The sequence below is a fragment of the Antennarius striatus genome, chromosome 18, assembly GCF_040054535.1.
Source record: "Antennarius striatus isolate MH-2024 chromosome 18, ASM4005453v1, whole genome shotgun sequence".
In the NCBI taxonomy this organism is placed as follows: domain Eukaryota; kingdom Metazoa; phylum Chordata; class Actinopteri; order Lophiiformes; family Antennariidae; genus Antennarius; species Antennarius striatus.
The window spans coordinates 7,244,601-7,265,792 of NC_090793.1; the positions used below are offsets into that span (position 1 = coordinate 7,244,601).

Below are 21,192 nucleotides of genomic sequence, written 5' to 3' on the forward strand. Positions count from 1 at the left end.
TTGGTCATCTTTGAGCACAACTTTCTCTATTTGAAGGTTTTGAGCACAGAAGCCTTGTTTGAAACGGATTCATGGGAGCCAAATCTTACTCAGAGAATAACATTAAAACCTTCTGCTGAGAGAGTATTGGCCCCATTGGATAGTAAAGACATGCAGTACTTAATATTGTCCACATGGGTGCAGTGTGAATGCACATTTTACTCCAATGTTACACTGGAAGCTATCTCTGATGGGATTGTCTCTGTTGTATATTGAAAGTAGGCCCAAGAACAGTAACTTTTGCTTCATGCCATTCCTGTGTGAGAACTGTACCAGATCCAATATGTAATGAGAGTGTGTGTTGGATGAGTGATTTCCTATGGAAGGCTAAAGCCAGAGTTTGCCTCCACAAGCACATGGATAAGAGAAATACAGTGAAAAACGGACAGAATACGAGGAAAAGCAGTTTGTTTTCCAGAGCAAGTCAATTACAAATATGTGGTTATTAGCCTGCAGTAGTATTGAAATGAAACGTGTGGCTCTGTGTAAGCCAATAATGGAGTAATGATAAGCCATGCTAGATAATTTAAACTACAAAGTCTGCAAATAGAGTGACAATAGATGAGTAAAATATCCCAAATGATCCATACCAAAAGCCTCCAGGGTACAAGGTAATCACAGTTTGCGACTGTGTGAAAGTTTATCTGAGTCACTGTGCTTAGTCATAGAAGATTTTCACATCTCTGATTTTCCTTTCTTTAAACTCATTGCCCTTCCTCTTACTCCGTGTCTGCTGTCTGAGTCTTCTCAGGGTTGGCCCAGGTCACAGTGACCTGGAGAGTACACTAAGGTATTTTGAAGTGAACACCCAAGGTACCTGTTGAAGCAGCCTGCTCCTGGGCTGACTTGCCACCTTAGACAATTCCCAAACGTGCATTTTAAAGACATGATCCATCCAGAAAGAGTGTCCAGGAGTTTATATATTTGCCATGTGACTGGGTTGAAAAAACACACAAAAATCACAGTTCACAGCTGGGGACCCTAAATTGTTGGTAAGTGTGAATGTAAATGGTTCTTTGTCACTGTGTGTTTGCGCTATGATTAAGTGGTGATTTTATCCTATCTGTTGTCCAAAAGGCTCCACCTCCTCCTGAACCTGCACTGGATAAGTGGTTACACAAAAATGGATGAGTATATTTTTCCTTCTGGAAAAAGCAGTCTTACTTTCTATACACAGACACACACACACACACACACACACACACACACACACACACACACACACACACACACACACACACACACACACACACCATCACACACACCATCACACACACCATCACACACATCATCACACACACACATCCAAACTTGTAATAATTTTTGATATCCAATTGTAAAGAGACTTCTAGCCTGCTATTAGCATTGGACTGAATCACCCCACCGCCGTGGTCTGCTTCCTCTAAGGGACTGGGGTCAACATTCATCTCCTACCAGCGAAAATTCAGACACATCGAGTTGGCAACCACCACACTAGTGCTGAGTGCACAAACAGACACAAAAAAAATAAAAATTTGTGAAAAGCGGCTTTGCTTCACCATATGGACCTATAACAACTGTAAATATGAGAAGTATACACAACAGAAATTAAAGGAAATCTGAATTTAATGAGAATTTTTCAAAGCAAGATGCCTCGGAGGAGTGCTCAGTCACTGAGATAAGTGTTGGCAGTGATGGGCAAACTGAAACAGGATAGAGAAGAATATTGGTATTGATTGAAAAAAGAAAAGGAAACAAGCATCCTGAATGAAGGGAGCTATTCATAAGTACAGCACCTTTATTGCTCTGCAGAGGACAGGTTTTTGGTGCGTAATAGCCATGAGTAATTGGACCACTGGAGCTTCAACCATATAGCTGTTACAGTGTAACTGCTCAGTAAAACAGATTGGTCTTTCTAAAGTCACCTGGGGAATTCTTAAGAAGTGTGAAAACAGTTGAACCCAACATTGTGGTGTGTAATTCCAACCCAACCACACAGCCATAAACAGCCATATTTCATTGGTTCACAGCACCACAAAGGCAGTTTTTGGCCAGCTAAGCACAGGTGTCATGCCTCAGGTGGAGTCCATGACATAAAAGTGTAAAGAGTCATAAATGTGAACGTCATGGATGAAATGACACAAGCCTGCAGTTAGTCGTTTTCATGTAATCATGGCCCATGACAACTTTAAAAAAAATATATAATCTCTCTTGTTTTTTTGTCACCTAATAAGATAGCAGTAAACTCAGATGTAGTGATGTTTAGGATGATATAGACCAATTCAACAACAACTTTTGTTCTGTTTAGTTTTCTGTGTACATGGAAAAATGTCAAAACGCAAAGCCAGTAAAATTGTTGGCAAAACCTGTTTGGCACCGTTTTTTATATTTTCTATCAACCTTACTCATGAACACATCAGACTTAGAAAACATCCTACTATGGCAAGGTAGGAAACAGGATTGTTCTTTTACACGGGGGCGGTCGAGGTTGCTGAAAGAAAGACCAGTGATCATAGGTAAAAGAAGTTTATAGACTTACACAGCACGTCATGATTAGTCATACAGACATTTCCCAAGTGCATTAGAAACAGCTGGTCAGTGTAAAGACGTCAACACAGTTTCAGACTAACTCCCAAACACAAGACATGACATTGCTCGGGCCAGCAGCTGACTATGTTTTTGATCTAGTAAGGAGTTGTCAGCATGACTGCTCTGCTTGTGCTGTGCTTTATAATTCCTGGCCCTGACTCTGCCTAAATTTCTGACTCATCACTCAACTCACATGCTTGCCAAGCTGCAAAGAAGCATGACAGAAAGTCTACCAGGCTACCAGATCTACAAAATCAGCTCTTTTAAAGATTAAATGATAGCTTTGCAGAATTTGGATCAAATATTTTTAAGTCAGCAATGGAAACCAGAAATAAAACCCTTAATGAAACGGAACAGTTGCAGTACATTTAACCAGTTGTCTTATTTGCAGTTTTCTAGTGGTTTAGCTTTCCTCAAAGTCAGCCTCATTATTCAGAGTCTCTTAAAAATCATCAGGTGACTGTCTAACTAGGATTCGAAAAGCCATGGAGCTGTTTCATTTCCAAATCCTCAATTTTTTAACTGGAGCAAGAATGAGGTTAGGTCAAAAGACAAGAGGAGACAAATAAAGAGGGGGAAAGTACAAACCTGAGGGCCTGGAGCTAAATGTGAGTAACTTTAAGCCAAAACTAAATGCTCCAGGTAATGCTGAGGCTTCTGAGTAACAGCAACAACTGGTGGCATTCAGCTTTTTCAAATGTTTTCCAGCCAAAGTTTGAAAGACAACAATGTGAACAAAGAGAGAGAAAGCACGATTTAGTGAACTTTGCGGAAGTCTGGAAAGAAATCAAGAGGAAAAAGAAAGATGACTTCGACTGAAGGTACGGCCTCTTGGTGGACGAGAACAGCATTGAGTAGGTGGAGGGCTGAATTAGAGCATGGAGCTTGAAAAGAAAAGTACACTGTTTGAGCCTGCCTGCCCTGCAGATGACCTCTCCGAATTTGCTTTGCTATTTCTCCTTGTACATTTCGTGATCTGGTTATTTCCTCTCAAAAAACGCTGTCTTTGAAGATCAGAAAGCTGAAGCACATATTGCCGGGAGTCTGGACGTCTTCTATTAGATATAGAAGACGCCAAAAACATTTCCAGTATGTACTTAATTTGTTGCATATAACTTCATTGCTTGAAATGCTGGTTGCCACTACATACACATTTACCACAATATTTCATGTGTGTATTCGCTTTGGATTACAGAGTACAGGCCTGCAAGATATTTGTGTGAATGTGTAGATGATGGTGTTTACTCTCTAAGGGACACCTTGTGCACATATATTATGCTGATTAAATGTTTGCAAAGAGGCTTTTGACCATTTTCCTTTTAAAGCGCTTGTCCTATAGTGAATGGCTGCTAAGCTCACAATGTGTGTGAGAGCAGTCTGGCCTTTCAGAACAAAACCTGCTTCAGAGTATTTTAACATGTCGAAGCTCTGCTCATAAAGCTTGGGAGCGACAAAACATCGACTCAACCCCTCCTTTGCCTCACTCCCCTTGTTCCTGGAAGACGCCATTTTTATGCGATATTTTACAATCTAATGACCTTAATGTTTTCATCTTGAGTAGATTTATACCACGCAATAAAACTCAGAATCAGACACTGAAAATATCAGTCTTGGTTTTAGAAATATATGTCTGAAATATACAAAAATCTGTCCATGTAATGAAGTTCAAGTATTAGCATTAGATAGAAAAAAAGATATTTGTGCATCTCCACATTTTTTTGCTGAAATATGTGATTTTGTACATATATTTGTATATAGGCTTGTTTGAATTTGCTATATTTTACAGTTTATGCTATAGCTACAGTCTATTTATATTTGGAAGGTCTGTTGACAAAAAAATATAGTAAACCAGACATACACACTCTCTGTATGTGATATCTCACCTCTGTTGGTGGAAACTGGTTTTCACCAACAGAGTTGAATTAAAAATGTAGAGTTGAATTAAAAATGTTGCCTGTGTGATATGGGAAAGGTTACAAATTAAATACAGCTTTTGTTTTAGTGTTTCTTACATCAAAGTCACAGATGTTTCCTTAAAATATTAACATGAATAAATCAATAATGTCATGTGTATGATGAATGTATACATCAGCATAAGTTTAGAAAAATATAATTTCATCCAGATCAGTTTCCTAACGTTTCCGTGAAGAGAGAAGAGTTAATGAAGTTCACAAGCTTCAAGATTCAAGATTCAGAATTCAAGAAGTTTATTGTCATATACACAGCGGTGCTGGGCAATGAAATTCTTACTTTACAAACACTACAGCAAACTAAACGAAATAAGTCAGGGAAAAAAAAAACTATGCTGATCACGCTAAAGTGAATAACTTAGTGCAAATATTACTGTTGTACAAATAAATATTATTGTTGTGCAAGTATGCATGGATATGTACAGGTATGAAAAAAGAAAGTCCAGTCCACCAGTGGTTCAGAAACCTTATGGCCTATAGATGAAAATTTTTCCTGAGTCTGATTGGTTTTGGCTTGATTTTCCTTTAGTGTCTGACAGATGGTAGGAGTTTGAACAGTGTGTGCTGTGGGTGGGTGTGGACCTTGAAAATATTGTGTGCCCTGTTTGGGACTTGGGTCATGCGATGTCCTCTAGTGGTGAGAAGGCTGCTGTGTAGATGAACTGTTCCATTTTAAAGACACGCTGGAGAGTCTTTCTGTCCACAACACCTTCATGGAATGAGTCAGGATGTTCTCCACTATGCAACTGTAAAAGCTGCTGAGCTCTGTGAATAAGTCAAATTTCCTCAGCTTCATTAAGGAGAACAGTCTCTGTTGAGCCTTCTTGATGATGTGCTGTGTGTTGGGCCCAGGTGAGATCCTTGCTGATGTGAGTGATGAGACATTTGAAGGTCTAAAATCTCTCCACCTGAGTCTCGTTGGTTTGCAGTGGGGAATGCTGGTCTATTCCTCTCTTGGAGTTGATAATCATGTCCATTGTCATTCAGCATTTTAGAAGAGATGATTTTCCTGTGCTACCTCCTCCGTATTGGTTGCTTCCTCTCCACCAATGATCATCCCGATGACAGGAAACTTGATAAGGATGTTGCTCTGGGAGGGAACACAGTGGGTGATGAGGGTGAACAAGAGTGGGCTGAACACAAAGCCTTGGGGGTCCCTGTGCTGACTGTCTTTGCATCTGTTGTCCAGATTTCAACACTGTCTTCCTGGGGTCTGTCTGAAAGGAAGCCGAGGATCCAGTGGCAAAGGGAGGGTATCAGCCCAAGGCTCAGGAACTTTCCATTCAGTTTGCTGGTGATGATGGTGTTTAATGCTGAACTGTAGTCTACAAACAGCATGTATTACAGCAGATCATGTACATTAATTAGGTATGCAAGAATGTTATTTGCTTTTAAATTTAAGTGACGAATGAGAAATGTTCCCCTGGAGCCCAGATGCTGGCAGTGATGGTGGCTGATGACTCCACTGAGACTGATGAGGCTTATTCATTAATGAAATTGATGCATTTGTGTGGACTACTTTGTGATAAGGAGGTAAGAGTTAAATTTTGCAGCAGTGTAGATTGTGATACAGGGATGGCTATATATAAAATAACAAGAGCAAGATAATAAGGTGTGTAAGCACATGGGGGCTACTCTCGGAGGGGAAATTACTGACTTCTTCTTGCTCAAAAGTTTGCACAGGAAACAACACAAAGTCTGCTTGCATTCATTTAAAACCCATGAAAAAATATGCACTTTAATTTTTCATAGTATGTACGTGCAATGTGTATGAAGTCAGGAGATGACAGGGAGTTTATTCCAATTTCACAGATCCAATTGTGGAGTCAAAGTTGTTAATTTGTGTTAGTCCAATTTTGAAATTTTGATCTAGTATTTTAATGTGCTGAAATAGTGTTTACTGGTATAGGGGCATTATTTCAGAGAAATGCTGAAAACGCAAAGCAGTTGCCTTCCCTTTGACCTCATTGGCAATGTTACCAAAGTGTTCACCATACCCAATAATATTCAGTTATGTATGATATGTGTTTGATAAAATACGCATTTCAACCTCTTTGGTGGATTATACCTTTAGGCAACAGAGTAATAAAATGTTACCACTAATTAGGACAAAAAAAACAAATATGTCACAAAGAGCAAGACTCAAAGGTGACATCATTAAAAACTACCTTGGCATGACCAAGGGTGTATTAATCATAGAGCTGAACACATGTTCAATCTTGTGTACCCAGAACAGCCTGGAGGGTAGAGAGAGGCTTCATTAATCATGATGAACCAACAATGTGCTGTTTACCCTGGCAGCTCTAAAACCACCACCAGTACAATGCCCTCCTTCGTCCGAAACAGCATCAGCTACAAAAATACACACACTGGCTTGGATTGAAACAATCTCAGCCCCTCTTTATCATTACTCATTGACTTTTCCCCCTTCTCACTTTGTTTCAGTAGATTAATTCATCCAAATCAATTTGTATACTAAAATGTGACCGCCTTAGGAAGCAAATATGCCTTTTAGTAGGATAATGTTTAGACCAATAAAACCAATATTAATCATTTTAGAACACCCTCTTTTTCTTTCAGAATTTTTGGGAAGTGTATGTACAGTGGAAGGAAAAAAAAGGAAAGTCCGCCTTGACTCATACTTGTACTTTCAGTCAGTTTTGCTGTACTGATTAACTTTTTTTGTTACTTAAATATCATGCTTTTTATTGTAATGACACCTTGCTGACAGACACACATATGTCCAACATTCTAGTTCTCATCACCTTTAGTTCTGCTAGAGACTTTGTGTCAAGCTGAGTCTTGCATGTCTTCAAGAACTCATTTGTACCTGTCAGTTGAAAGTTGAATATCAGTTTCAGCTTTCTTCCATGCAATCCATGAGCATTCCTTCAGGCCCTCTAAAGATCAAGATGGTTCAGTTCACAGAAGCCATCAGGGAGAGGAGGCCACTGCTATTCTGTGCTCCAGGCAGAGCAAAAGACGAGAAGAGACAAAGCCGCCTTTAGGAGAGACCATCAATTGGGCATTCATGGGGGAATTTGTCAGTTCCATTGAAGGATTCAAAGAGCCATGAATCAGAAGCCAGACATGTGTAGGTAGTCTTTTTGAATTTTTGTTGAGGTTAAATCTTTGAAAACACCAGAAGAAGACATATACAGTTGACTGCAGAGAAATGTTGTCTATTCAGTGTCACAAGATTAATATAATTTAAACTTCACTCAGTTTTTCATTGTTCTTCTGTTCTGTGTTCGCAATCACACTTTAATTCATTGGGGTTTCATAGAGCAGCGGTCCCCAACCTTTTTTGCGCCACGGACCGGTTTCATCTAAGACAGTAATTTTCACAGACCGGTCTTGATTTGCTCGATAATCATTAATGATGCCAGAACAGCTGTAGTCTAATAATAAATTATCCGCAGTGGTTTTATGTAAAATGCAGACATCAACAGACAATCAATGTTTTCATAAATTGATAATTAATATCTCTGTAAATGAAATAATTGTAAGAAATAATTATATTAAAAACTCGATTGAAGTGACTGCACTGATGAGGTTTAGTTTGAAATATAGCAACTTATAATCAATGTATTCAATGTAGGAGAATCATGTGATCAGCTCTGGGACATCCAGCTGTGTTGATTGATCCATGGAAAGATATCAAATATATTCTGCAATGTAACGTTCCAGGCCTAGCTTGTTGCCAAACTCACACCCCGACTTGTGTTTCATCCCACCCCATCTTATTCATTCATATCCGGGCCAGCACTGTTATCCCAAGCCAAACTTCCCAAATACACAGGCATTCACTTTCAGTCGCTGCTTAGGGAGCTGATTGATTTATCAGTTTGACATTTATGTCAGAGGGAGTTGAAAGGCTAACATAAATTGTTCATATGTGACAAGGGAAGATTCATAGTCTCGGGCAATTAGGAGCTTCAACTACTGTATAATCAAACAGTGGTTTGTGTGTGTGTGTGTGTGTGTGTGTGTGTGTGTGTGTGTGTGTGTGTGTGTGTGTGTGTGTGTGTGTGTGTGTGTGTGTGTGTGTGTGTGTGTGTGTGTGTGAATGCGCTGCATTCCGAGACTCACGGAACGTAGCGCACTTCCAGATGCCGTCGGTCAATAGAATGTGCGTATGGTATTACATGACTATACCTGCTAAAAATCCGCGATGAGATGAGGTCGCGTGTGTTGAAGGAGGAAGAAGTAATAAACAAGATGTGGATGGGAAGTAATGTGCAGTGGCACAGGGCTAAGTGAGATGTTTTTGCATTTTTATGGGCCCCATCCATAAAGCGCTGTTTCAGCAAGCCAGAAAAGCACAGACCTTATCAGGACGTAGTTTAGATCAAAAGCCTGAGATTCTCAAGTTCAGCAATTTTACAATTGCCTCCCCTCACATTCACATGGACATATGAAAGTGTGTGTGTATACAGCCACACTTGCAAAAAAAAACCCAACCCATCCTCATAAATACATTCATTCACACAGACCATAATGACTTTTTCAGCCTAGTGCTGTGAGTGGAAGTATTGATTGACTTGATGCCTGAACATGACCTTCCAATCCAATACTGTTAAATCCCCTGTCCATGGACAATTGTATTTCTCAAATTAATTTGCTTGAGAGTATAATGATTATGTAAGTGTGTCCATTTAATCATATCTATTAATGACATACAGTATCTGTTCATGTGCATGTGTTAAAAAAATAAAAGTTACTCTACTCTGTTTGTCAATACTAAGTAAAACTTAATTTACATAGCTTCTGGTTAGCAATTCAAATCAAACAAGAAATCATACTACAACACATAATTATCTACAAAACTTTGAGTAGACAAAATAGTAAATCTAGAAAATTATTTGATTTCACGATCTTAGCAACTGAAAAGGAATTTAAACGAATTCCACATCTGTAGTAAACATGTAGTAACAAAAAATACTGACAGTAAGTCATAGTTTTTCCCTGTTAGGCTGTCGGTGTGGCCGAATGTGTGAACATTCGGGATGAGTCTAGCGGTAAGACAGCTGAGTTTATGTGTTTGTAGTACTGTTGTCAAATCTCTTGTCAGTTTCACTGTTGGAAAAGATAAAATGAATGATTTTACATTTCAGTAGCCTCTTCATAAAACTATAGTATTCCAAAAGTATATTCACATTTTCTTTAAGGCATTGATTAAAAGATATTTGGGGACCTGATATGAGCATGTTGTTAAGGCAAATGAAAGTAGTGAACTCACTGTTTTGGTCATGCTTTATACAATGAATGGCAGTAAAGCGCAGAGTAATATGTTTATGTCATTAGATTGACATTTTAATCATTAAAACTAAAAATGTTAAATTGGTTTCTTCTACAGTTTTACCTAGTTTCAAGTATAACGATACTTTATTTCTGCCAGAATATCCTTGTTTTTTGTGATAAATATTTCATAACCCCACCCCTCAAATGTCAAGCAGTAACTGAAAATATTAGCCTCCCTGACACCACCTGGACAGCAGCCTCAACAAAATGATCAGCTGTAATCCCTACCAGGATTCAGGCCTGTAGAGTTTGCAAGGAATTAAAGAGTCCAGCTCAACAAGTTTCTCAATTTCATTTTTACAAGAATGTGCTTAGAATATTTAGAATGTTTGTGCTACCACAGACAAACGTAAAGGTAGTGTTAAGTGATTTTTTTTTTTTTTACGCATTTGATTCAATACTGACGCAGAAATAATTGAATAATAATATTTCCAATCTTATCCAGGAAAATTGTTGATTTTTCTTGGTTATTGAAAGTTTTTTTTTTCTAGCACATTGGTTCACTTCAGAGATTTTTGGACAAACATTATTGGATTGCATAATGAAAGCGTTTCAGTGTTGTTTTCTTTTTCAGGGCTGTAGTTAACCAAAGGAAATCTTGTTTGACAGAAACTCTGCCCACTCAACTGAATACATGATTTCAGATTAACTGGTTGCAGAATTTGAGTGAACTGGCGTCCTCAAAGTTACACATTGTTGACAAAGCACATTACTGCACTTGGACCAAATGTTTTTCACTCACAGCCACATCAAAACTATAAATTGGTATATCTAGCATGTAAATTTACATACAGTTAAAACTTACAATTACATATAATGATATTCCATGAGGGGTGGCAGGGTGGCACAGTTGGTAGCGTTGTTGCCGCACAGCAAGGCGGTCCCGGTTTGAGTTTGCATGCTCTCTCTGGGTTCTCCGACTTCCCCCCCACCTCCAAAACTGTGCAGCTTAGGTAAATTGATCATTCCAAATTGCCCGTAGGTGCGTGAGTTTTTGTCTGTGACTATGTGTGACTCAGCGGTGCCCTGGCGTCACGCCTGGAGCATACCCTGCCTCACGCCCCCAGTCAGCTGGGATAGGCTGCACCCCACGACCCCTGACAGCATAAGAAGTGGGTATTGACGATGACTGAATGAATGAATATTCCATAAGGACCACAGAGAATGATGCCCTCTCAAATTGTCCCAGCCATTGATTTCCATGTTCAAAATTTTTGCTTTTTTAAAATGTCATGTGAGCCCTTGCCCTTCCTGCTATGTATCCACGATGACTGCTAAACGGTGAGCGGCATCCATCAATCCACACTCAGCTGTTGAATCTGTTTTGGCTTGGCTGATCGTGAGCATATGGATCAACCACTTGTTCCCATGGTAGTCCTTGAAATAGCACAACTAACTAGCTTTTACAATATACAAATAAAACAAAACAAACTATAAAGAACCCCATAACAACAAATTCATTTTTTCTTTATAGATAGATAGATAGATAGATAGATAGATAGATAGATAGATAGATAGATAGATAGATAGATAGATACTTTATTAATCCCAGAGGAAATTGTATATTAGCATCAGAAGGTGACCGTTATGTTTTCCGGCATCGATGTCTTAATCTTACCCAGTTTATCTAAATATCTGATTTCCCATTTCTTTTTCTCACAGCTATTCTGGGAGAGTTGTGGGAAATGGTCTACACGCCCAAAGGCAAAACCCAGAGGTCAGAGTTCGCATCCCAAATCCTACATTGGCTGACGTCAAGGAGAGGTTGGAAAACTTTAACCAGGTAAGATGTGCTGCTGTACATGTCAACACAGACTTCTGTCTTTGAGCCAGTAGGTAGAAAACACTGCCATTATCTCGAGGTTACACTCAATCAGTTGCATTTTCATCTATGTATATGTCACAAATAAAATCTGAGACAAGGTTCACTGTAACTCTCTTTTCATCTCTTCTTTGCTCTCTTCTTAGAGAGCAAATTATGCAGCACTGCCAAAATATTTTTTTTTCAGATTCAAAGACTTTTTTTGTGCATAAAGTCAAAGATGAATGGAAAGGATAGAGTCTGAAAGGGAGGCAAAAAAAGTTTATTACTGTAGAGAGAAAAGAGCAAGAGAGATGAGAAACGGTAGCATAAGGTCAGAACTGAATGGCAGATGGGCAGCAATGACATAAGCATCTTCAAAGCGATATTGTTTGTCATGTATATGGGTTTTAGTGTTGAAAAGGACCGAGAAGAAAAGGGCTATTTCACAGAGTCCCTAGAGGCCATTTGAGGAGACAAACATACTAGGATTCAGTTTCGCTCTGCCTGCCTGCCCTTTTGTTGCCATGAAAATTCAGCCCACAAATAGCGGAGTAGTCACTTCTCGTTACTTTATCCCTCTTTCTTTCCTATTTGTATTTGTTTTAATACAACCTCTCTCTCATATACGTAAAACTTTCCTTATTTGTCCCTGTGAATTGTTTTGCCTTTATTCCACTGTATAATTATATAGCTCTTCATCATTCCCCTCACATCCTCTTCCTCTGATCTCTGCTCTCCCTCCCATTCATTTATATCCCTCCCTGCTCATTTGTGTTTTAAATCTCGCTAATCCAATGCCTCCATCTGTCTGCCACTGTCAACTCAAGATAATGTTTGTCAAATCACAACATCCCACGGGACACGGTGGTTGTAAAGTGTCCTGTTGCCATGGTAACTATGCAGAAATGTACGGATGTCCTGTTGACATTTACAGGACTGAAAAGCCTACCTTGAGTCTAGACCAGGCGGCAGAGCTTGGCTGAGCTTTTATGTTTGCACTAGATAAGAGCAAAAGATCACAGCTGTTTAACTGCATTACGTGTTACGATTCGAATATCCAGAAATGCAGAAACGTCTCTTCTCTGCGTGTGTGTGCGTGTGCGTGTGTGTGTGTGTGTGTGTGTGTGTGTGTGTGTGTGTGTGTGTGTGTGTGTGTGTGTGTTTGCTCTCACCAACATACTGGCAGCTTTACAGATTTACAATGTGCATTCAGTGTTGAGCAAACGTCAGATGAAAAATATTTGCATAAACTCTGGTTCATTTGACACCCGGCTGTGTCAGCCACTAGCCATAGTTACCGTTGAAACGGATTCATATTGATCAAAGTGGATTTGTTTAGAATTAGTCCTTAGAAAACTAATAGCATCTTAACGCTCGTTTTAATGCTTTTGACAACCTTCACAGGCACACTTTAATTTTTCTCCTTGTTGTCATATATTGTGGTAGATTTAATTTAAATACATGTATTATAAAAAAAAAAATCACTGTTAGGAACATCAGTATAATGATATAAAATGATGTCTTCTTTTTTGAGCAAACTTTTCTCCATGGCTGTCTTTATCCTTGCCGCAAAGCCCTCAACAGATGTTTGGAAAAAAGAAAGTTTATATAAGAATGTTGAGAACAAACTCTTGAGGTGAATTTGTTCCTTTTCCAATTCCTGTCTAAACTGGCAACTTCACCAGACAACGTTGGTACACTTTAGGCTTTCAATGCAATTGCAAGAGGTAGTTAACTGATGTAAAGCAGTTTCATACTGTTAAGACATGTTGCATTCAGTTCAATGACTATGGACATGCGCTCCACTTTTGGTCAGTTTTATTACGATTTGATTATCAAAACTTACATTTGTTAGGAGTTGTTTGAGTCTTGTTGCTTAGTGCAGATTAGTTTTTCAACCAAGAGCTTGAGGTCGGAGCTGGAGGATTGAGCAACAGTGATTAGCTGTTTGGATAAGTATTAAAAGGTCGAGGATAGAAATACAGTACATTTCCCATACTTTAAGTTGGAGTATATAACAGAAAGAGCCAAGTAAGTTTTGAGGAATTTAAATCCCTGAAATCCTTCCTTGTTATGCTCTATTGCTGTACTCTCAGACTGAGAAATGAAACCACAGTGGACTGTACACAGTTGGTGGTAAAGAGGAGCTACGAGCATGAAACAGTCTGAGAAAATACACCAAGCCAGTTTCGTTCAGTCTATTTTAAAGGATTAAAAGCACCCACTGAGGTAAAAGCATAGCGCTTATTGATCAGCAACCCTTTAGAGCCCTTGCTGATATTTTATCATTAGTTGGTGGAGAGAGATGGTTAAGTAGGATATCATGATTGGATCCTTAGAATCTGGCATCCCTGCTGTAAATGATGAATGAAAAATCTGACAGGGAGGAAAAATTCAGAAAGAAACATTGTTAAGAGATGCTTTTTTTCCAAGATGTTCCTCCTGGACTAGATATAATAAAACCATTGTTTCTAATGTTACTCATTTTAGTTCTTTTTCCTTGTGTTCTCTTACATTTCTATTACGTAGAAACACTTGAAAAATTCAGAGTTATCAAAGAAAACTTTGTTGATATCTTCTGGGATATCAACAAATTTATTCTAAATTTCAGATATTTTCTCTTTTCCAGTTGAAGACACATTGGAGGTATTTTAGTGAATCTGAGCTTCTCCAGATTTGAATGACCTCCATTTCTGAGAATAGTAGTATGTATAATACTATAACAGTATAATAGTATGTATATATTTTCACTATCAGGAAGCGGTTTCGTCCAGAGCACACTTTTTCTAAGAGGATTGGGAGAGCTATGACCTCTCATTTGAACATGTCTTTTTCTGAGGTGCCCCTAGAGCCACCTCAAAAAGAATGTGTCAATGCGCACAAGGTGCACACAGAACGCAATTCACAACCAGAATGTGTAATAGATAAATTTGAATGGTAGCAAAGGATAGAGGAAGGATAGTGTAGAAAATTCCCATCAAATATCTCAATATAATAAAACTGTAAATAAGTCAAGCACACACAGGAAAAAGCCAAATCTCCCGATCCCCATAAAAAAGTCAGTTAAGTGAGTAGGTTAAGTTACGGCGCTCCCCCTTGTACTTCCGTGCACTATCATTTTTCTTGCCCCCTTTCTTATTGCCTGTGAATGCTACTAATGGAGACAATAAATGTTTGATAGATTTTTGAGTCTCGTCCATTGGTCCAGCTGTTTTTGGGTGGGGATCCCATTTTACAATGGTCTGTCTGTTTCCATATGAGTATTAAGGCTTGGTAATTTGTCAGTTTGTCAATTTGCACTGCGGTAAAAGTCAGTGGCAACACACACAGTTGCGGAAAAACAGCCAGATGTTCATTCTCTCATTTTGTTTTTGGACTTTATTTTTCCATCGGACTTACAGTCTCATAAGGACAGACAATATCTTTACAAACAGCCCAGATCCTGCTGGACTGAGAGCTGGTCTCTGGCAAACTGAGGCCAGTTATGTTTGTAATTGATGAGGGTAATAAATAGATAGATAGATAGATAGATAGATAGATAGATAGATAGATAGATAGATAGATAGATAGATAGATAGATAGATAGATAGATAGATAGATAGATAGATAGATAGATAGATAGATAGATAGATAGATAGATAGATAGATAGATAGATAGATAGATAGATACTTTATTAATCCCAGAGGAAATTGCACATATCCACTGCTCAGGCATTACATAACGAATGAATACTGGATAAACACCAGGAGAAAAACAAACACTGACATCACAGGACATACCACAAGACATACTACATTACACTAAACAGTATAAAATTAAAATATAAACAGTATAAAATTAAATAAAATCCATTCAACTGCGTGCTGACCTCGCCACCCCCCACCCGCTCCTCCTGAGAGAGTCATTGTACCCCCTGCCCCCTGATGGTATGGGGCACGAAGGAGGACCTCAGCCTCTTTGTGGAGGTGCTGTGTGACAGCAGTCTGCCGCTGAAGGTGCTTCTCTGCTGGTGGTGTGCAGGGGGTGGCTGGTGTTCATGATAGCCCTGACTTTAGACATGGTCCTGCTCTCCACAACTGTCTCCACAGAGTCCAGGCTCAGACCGACCACTGAGCCCGCTCTGCGGATGAGTCTGTTCAGACAGTCCATATCTCTTTTCCTGCCCCACCCAGCAGGACACAGCACACTGGAGACTACGGACTGATAGAACATGTCACGTTGTCGTGACGAGTTCTGCAGTGATGACAGTCTCGGTCGTGGTGGGAGCAGGAGGTCGTGGCGAGGTTGGAAGTCCAGTGGTTGAGGAGGGAGGGAGCATCAGTGGAGCGGTCCACAGGGCCGGGAGAGGCCTGGAATGAGGAGCCGGGAGCTGAACCGATTGAAAAAGCTGTTTAGTTCATCCGCTCGTTCACTATTCCCCTCCACAGTGTTGCGCCCTTTCCCGTGTCCAGTGATGGTTCTCATCCTGATTCAGACCTCCCTCACGTGGTTGCAACTCGGCTGCTTCTCCAGCTTCCTCCTGTATGCCTCCTTGGCCTCCCTCAGGCAGTCTCACTTCCTGCTGGGCCTTCCTCATCTCCTCCTCGTTCTTGCTCCTGAACGCCCGCTTCTTCCTGTTCAGGACAGCCTTGACTTCCTTTGTTACCCATGGTTTGTTGTTGGGGTAACACCTGACTGTCCTGACAGGGGCCACGGTGTCCACACAGAAGTTCATGTAGTCTGTAAAACACTTAGCTGACCCCTCAATGTCTTCCCCATGTGAGCCCACAATAACAACCCAGTTGGTGGTCTGGAAGCAGTCCCTCAGCATCTCCTTTGCTTCCGGGGTCCACCTCCTGACCTGTCGTGTTGTTGCTGGCAGCTGTTTCACCAGCGGAATATAGGGGGGCTGTAGGTACACTAGGTTATGGTCTGATTTACCTAGTGGAGGGAGGGGGGTGACGGTGTATGCCTCCTTAGCATTAGTGTAGAACAGATCGACGGTTCTGTTTATCTGTGTGGGACAGTCTACACACTGGGACCACTGTGGGGAGAGATGAGTCCAAGGTACCGGGTCCGAGGAGCAGAGGTGGTCGCAGAGATGGTCTCTCGTGCCGTCTCAGGGTCCGCATGTGGAGGGACGTAGACGGCGAGGACAATAACGTGTGAAAATTCACACGCCAGGTAGTAGGTTCGATGCTAACAGCTGTTAGCTCCAGATCGTGGTTGCACAGCGTCGATCACACCATCACATGTCGCGGATGGCACCATCTATCGTTAGTTTAGATAATTAATCCACCTCCTTTCTTCTTACCGGCGGTGTGCGTGTCCCGATCCGCTCGTACGGAGGAGAAGCCGGTTAGTTCAACGTTAGTGTCTGAGAACACAAACAAGCTGGTTTCCCGGTAGCACTGTTCAGTCCTGCACAGCGCCGTCAGTTTGTTCAACTTGTTCAGTAGCGAGTTCACGTTCCCCATGATGACAAAGGGGACGGAGGGCTTGACTTGCCTCCGGTTAGCGGCTCTAGTCGTTATTCTAGCCCTTTCAACGCAACCCGCTCGGCATCCGCGATATCTCCGTCGGGGATGAGATCACGTGTTGCTGGGTCTCCTTTGACCCTCATGGACATCAGCTCCTCCCTGGAGTACACTAACATAGTGCTTTACATTATTTAAATTTATGTTAAAATAATATACACAGAAACATAGACAAAACGCAAAATTAAGCACAACAAACTCGCTCAGAGCAGAGGAAACTGCAGCCTGCTCGCGCATGCATGCGCAGAGGAATGTTCTAATAATGTTCTAATACTAACCTTTAATTTTTTTAAATAAATGTTTTTACTCCCAAAAACATTTAACATTTTAGTATTCCCTGTAGTAGTCAGAAATATCTGAGGCTCAAAGTTAAGTGGAGCCCAGGGATGAAGAAAGAGTTGAGTCTGGACTGGAAATGTTGGAAATGTGTCACAGGGAGGGGACAAATTCTTTCCACTTGAAGAAGATGATGAAGCCGGCTTACACGGGAGCTCTGCTTCTCCTCGCTGCTGCTGTGGCAACAGCACAGCAACAAGTCTTGCTGGGCTGTTGTTAGTTTGGCAACCACACGTCATGAAAACAGGCTCTAACTTAAGCATGACATTTTTTACCAGCATAATTAGATGCAAACCTTGTAAACACCCACCCAACTGTTACTGTTCTTTCATTTTGGGTCTCTCTTCTCTTGGAATTCAGTTCCATGAAGACTGATTTGTTTCTTGTGACCTTTTTAAGTTAGCATGCTCAATGGGGAATGACAAGCTACATGAATGTCCTCATTTAGAGCCGGACCTTGGCATGAATTCACTGATTTTAATTATGTTGTTATGTTAATTTCCTACTTTGAATCAACTGAATCCATGGATGGATGGATGGATGGATAGGTAGGTATGTAGGTGGGTAGATAAATTACCTGACAGATGAAGACTTTTACTCACTCTCAAATACTTTACTCCTGATCCATCTCAGCATCTGACAGGAGCAGGGTGTGACAGCCAACAACACAGAATGTGTGTGATTGAATAGCGAGAGTTACACAAGGTAACAGCAAATAATGTGTCACTAAAGGTGAGTTTCAAAACTGTCATGCACTAGCTTGCCATGCAAGGGTGTGTGCTTGTGCAGTTGTTTAAAAAAAGCTCAAAGTATCACTCAGACCTCTTGGGAAATGTATTTGTTTATTTTCCAAAGTGCAAGCAGATTCCGTTTCAGATTTTAGCAGAACTTTGGTGCAGATGATCTATTTTGTATCAGAAATGTGATCCTTTAAAACAATTTGTTTTGGCTCTTCACTCCTGAGACATAGAAGCAATCTTTTTTACATTCCTTGATTGAAGATTAATATTTTGGTTTTGTCTCCAGGAACATTTCTGCCAAAATAAATCAGTCAGATTAAATGGTCTTCAATGCACCCTTTCTATACTCCTTTAAATCTCTAATTTTGAATTAAATTTGAATATGTGTGACGTCTTTGGAAACAATTGTGATAATAGTACACATGTATGTCAGCATCTAATAATTCATAATTAATAATAAACTAACATTAGTGTATAAATATTTAATTAATCTCTAAGCTATAAGGGATGTCATTGGCAGTTTAGTACAAAGGAATTTTTTTTTTTGACTCATCCCAAAGAATGGAAAAGGACAGCACTGGAAAAGTATTTGGCTCATTCTCTTGTTATGCCTTTCATTTTATATTCATTTTGAATCAGTTTTATGTTGTGGTTGGTAATGCAGGCTTAACGTCCAAACACTGACGGCTACCAGTCCAGAACTGGCCCACACTGTCATTATCTATGAAATTCAGGACTATCTGGTCTGGTCGCTATAACAGATGCCATTAATTCCCCAGAAAAATAATATATCATAACTGCTCCAGAATCTGCAGCCAGGGATGTCTGAGCAGTGCTCCTGCAGTTATGCTTGTTTGCAGACTGCTGCTCATGCGAGAAGATTTCACCTCTTTCCCCTATTTTTTTTTTTACTCTATTCCCTGAATACTTGGGAGATATATTCTTTTTTGTCATTCAGCTGTATTTTTTGGTCAAGCAATGTGAAATGTAGGGGAAATTGCTGCTATTTCCTCTTAAGTAGAGAGTGGAGAATGGAGAGACTTTCAATTTAAAAGTTGGAAGGCCTTTAGTAGAATTTTACAGATCACCACCATGACTAGTTCTTCTAGTTTTGCCCACATTTTCCTTTTCTTTTCTGTGCCCAAATATTCAGATTTACCAAGACTACCCTAATTGAGGTGATAATGTTTCAGGCTGGCAGGGAAGCAGAGGAGTTGACGTCTTAATATGGGAATGCAGTTTGACAGCTGAGTCCCACATGAGACACATGCACAGACATGCAGAAAAACACTCATACAACTGCAGTGACAGTAGCTCATCACCAGTAACTGCTTTTCACAGTTCTGCTTTTCCATAAAATTATGTTTCTGACTGAAAAATGCTTTTGAAAAGAAAAAATCAGAGGACAATGATTTGGGGAGGGGCAGGGAAAAAGAACTGCAATTATAGAAAAACTTTAATGGACCGAGCTTTTGCTCCAAGCCTCATGGGAATGCTAATATCTTCAGATTCCATTGTATTTTTATCACCCTAAAATGTAAAGGCTGGCCTGTTTTCTAGGCCCTCCTGCTTGCATAACTAGAATTGTAGCCTTCCAATCTAAGCACCCAGCTCAAATTATTATTCATTTGTAATTTTATTCTGTCAAACTCGTTCTCCTTCTGTGTCTCCTTTGTCTCTTTTTGCATCTGTATGTCTTTCCTACCTCTAAATCCACTGCACAGTTGTAACTGTTAACTAAATCTGCAAATCACCTAAACTTCCAGTTTCACGTGCTTGTTATTAGGCTTCATACAGTAATCGCTTTAAAAGATATTAAAGGGAAGGATATGATGGCAATGTGCACTGTACCAGAAGTAATAATAAGTAATATAAATATGCGGTTTGTCTGTTTTCCCTCCATCTAACGTCCATTTATAAATATAATGAGGCGTCTGTGTCTCTTTCCATTATTAGTTTAAATCTCATACTAATAACAAGACCTTCCTGAAGCAACATAATTCTGTCATATACTATGTACACTGTGATATTCAGAAATATTTAAGATGTCTTAGGGAGATGGTCAGGTCATTTAAGACCAAAAATATATCCCTGTATGATTAAATATCCGCTATGTATGTCACACAAATACTGCTGCCTTTGATTCTATTCTCTCCATGTGCTGACATTTACTACACAGTGTGATAATTGTTGGGCTGGATGCCATTACCAGGTCAAACTTTGGTTTGTTTTTAGAACCTTGCTGCATTGCTCCTTTGAGAGGTTTGACTCATTTGATATTATTGAAATAATTATTTGTATAATTTGTATTTGAAATTTACTCATTGTGCGGCACGGTGGCGCAACGGGTAGCGCTGTCACTGCACAGCAAGGCAGTTCCCAGTTTGTGTTCCTCTCTGTACAGTGGTACCTCTACTAATGGAATTAGTTGGTTCCGAAAGAAATTACGTAAGTAGAAAATTATGTAAGAGAAACCCCTTATTAAGACACACTAAAACCCTGAGCTACTGTTCTGCATATTTGGAAATCTGATAGGGAGACAGACTTTACCCTGTATATTGAGTATTCAAAAATCCTTAAGCACTCATTGGAATTCTGTATATTTCTCTTTCTGAAAGGAAATCTGCTCTGTTGTTGGAAAATGACATTTAAATTCTCTGCATATTACCTATAAAATTAGGATAATACAATTCTGAGAGACAAATAATGTACAGTAGTGAAAACAAACCAATGAAACTGCATTGGACAGCTTCCAACCAAAATTAGCCTAACAAGGGTTTCCACAGCAACAGTGACTTAATTGATTCTTTCAATTAACATGCTTAAAGCTAGCTGGGCCAAGCAGCGTTGTGTTAAACCTCCCATGAATGGCACAGATATTAGCTTAATATTCAAATGGTTATTAGAATGGTGT

The 21,192-nt window shown here is 39.8% G+C and overlaps 1 protein-coding gene across 2 annotated transcripts in view; it reads left to right on the forward strand.

The window, feature by feature from the left end:
* The window catches only part of gpc5c (glypican 5c), a 95,944-nt gene that overhangs the window by 54,731 nt on the left and 20,021 nt on the right, over positions 1–21,192 (forward strand). For both annotated transcript variants that reach the window (XM_068340182.1, XM_068340183.1), the window contains one exon: positions 11,544–11,664. In XM_068340182.1, the coding sequence (XP_068196283.1) occupies positions 11,544–11,664 (121 nt within the window). The remainder of the gene's footprint in view (positions 1–11,543; positions 11,665–21,192) is intronic.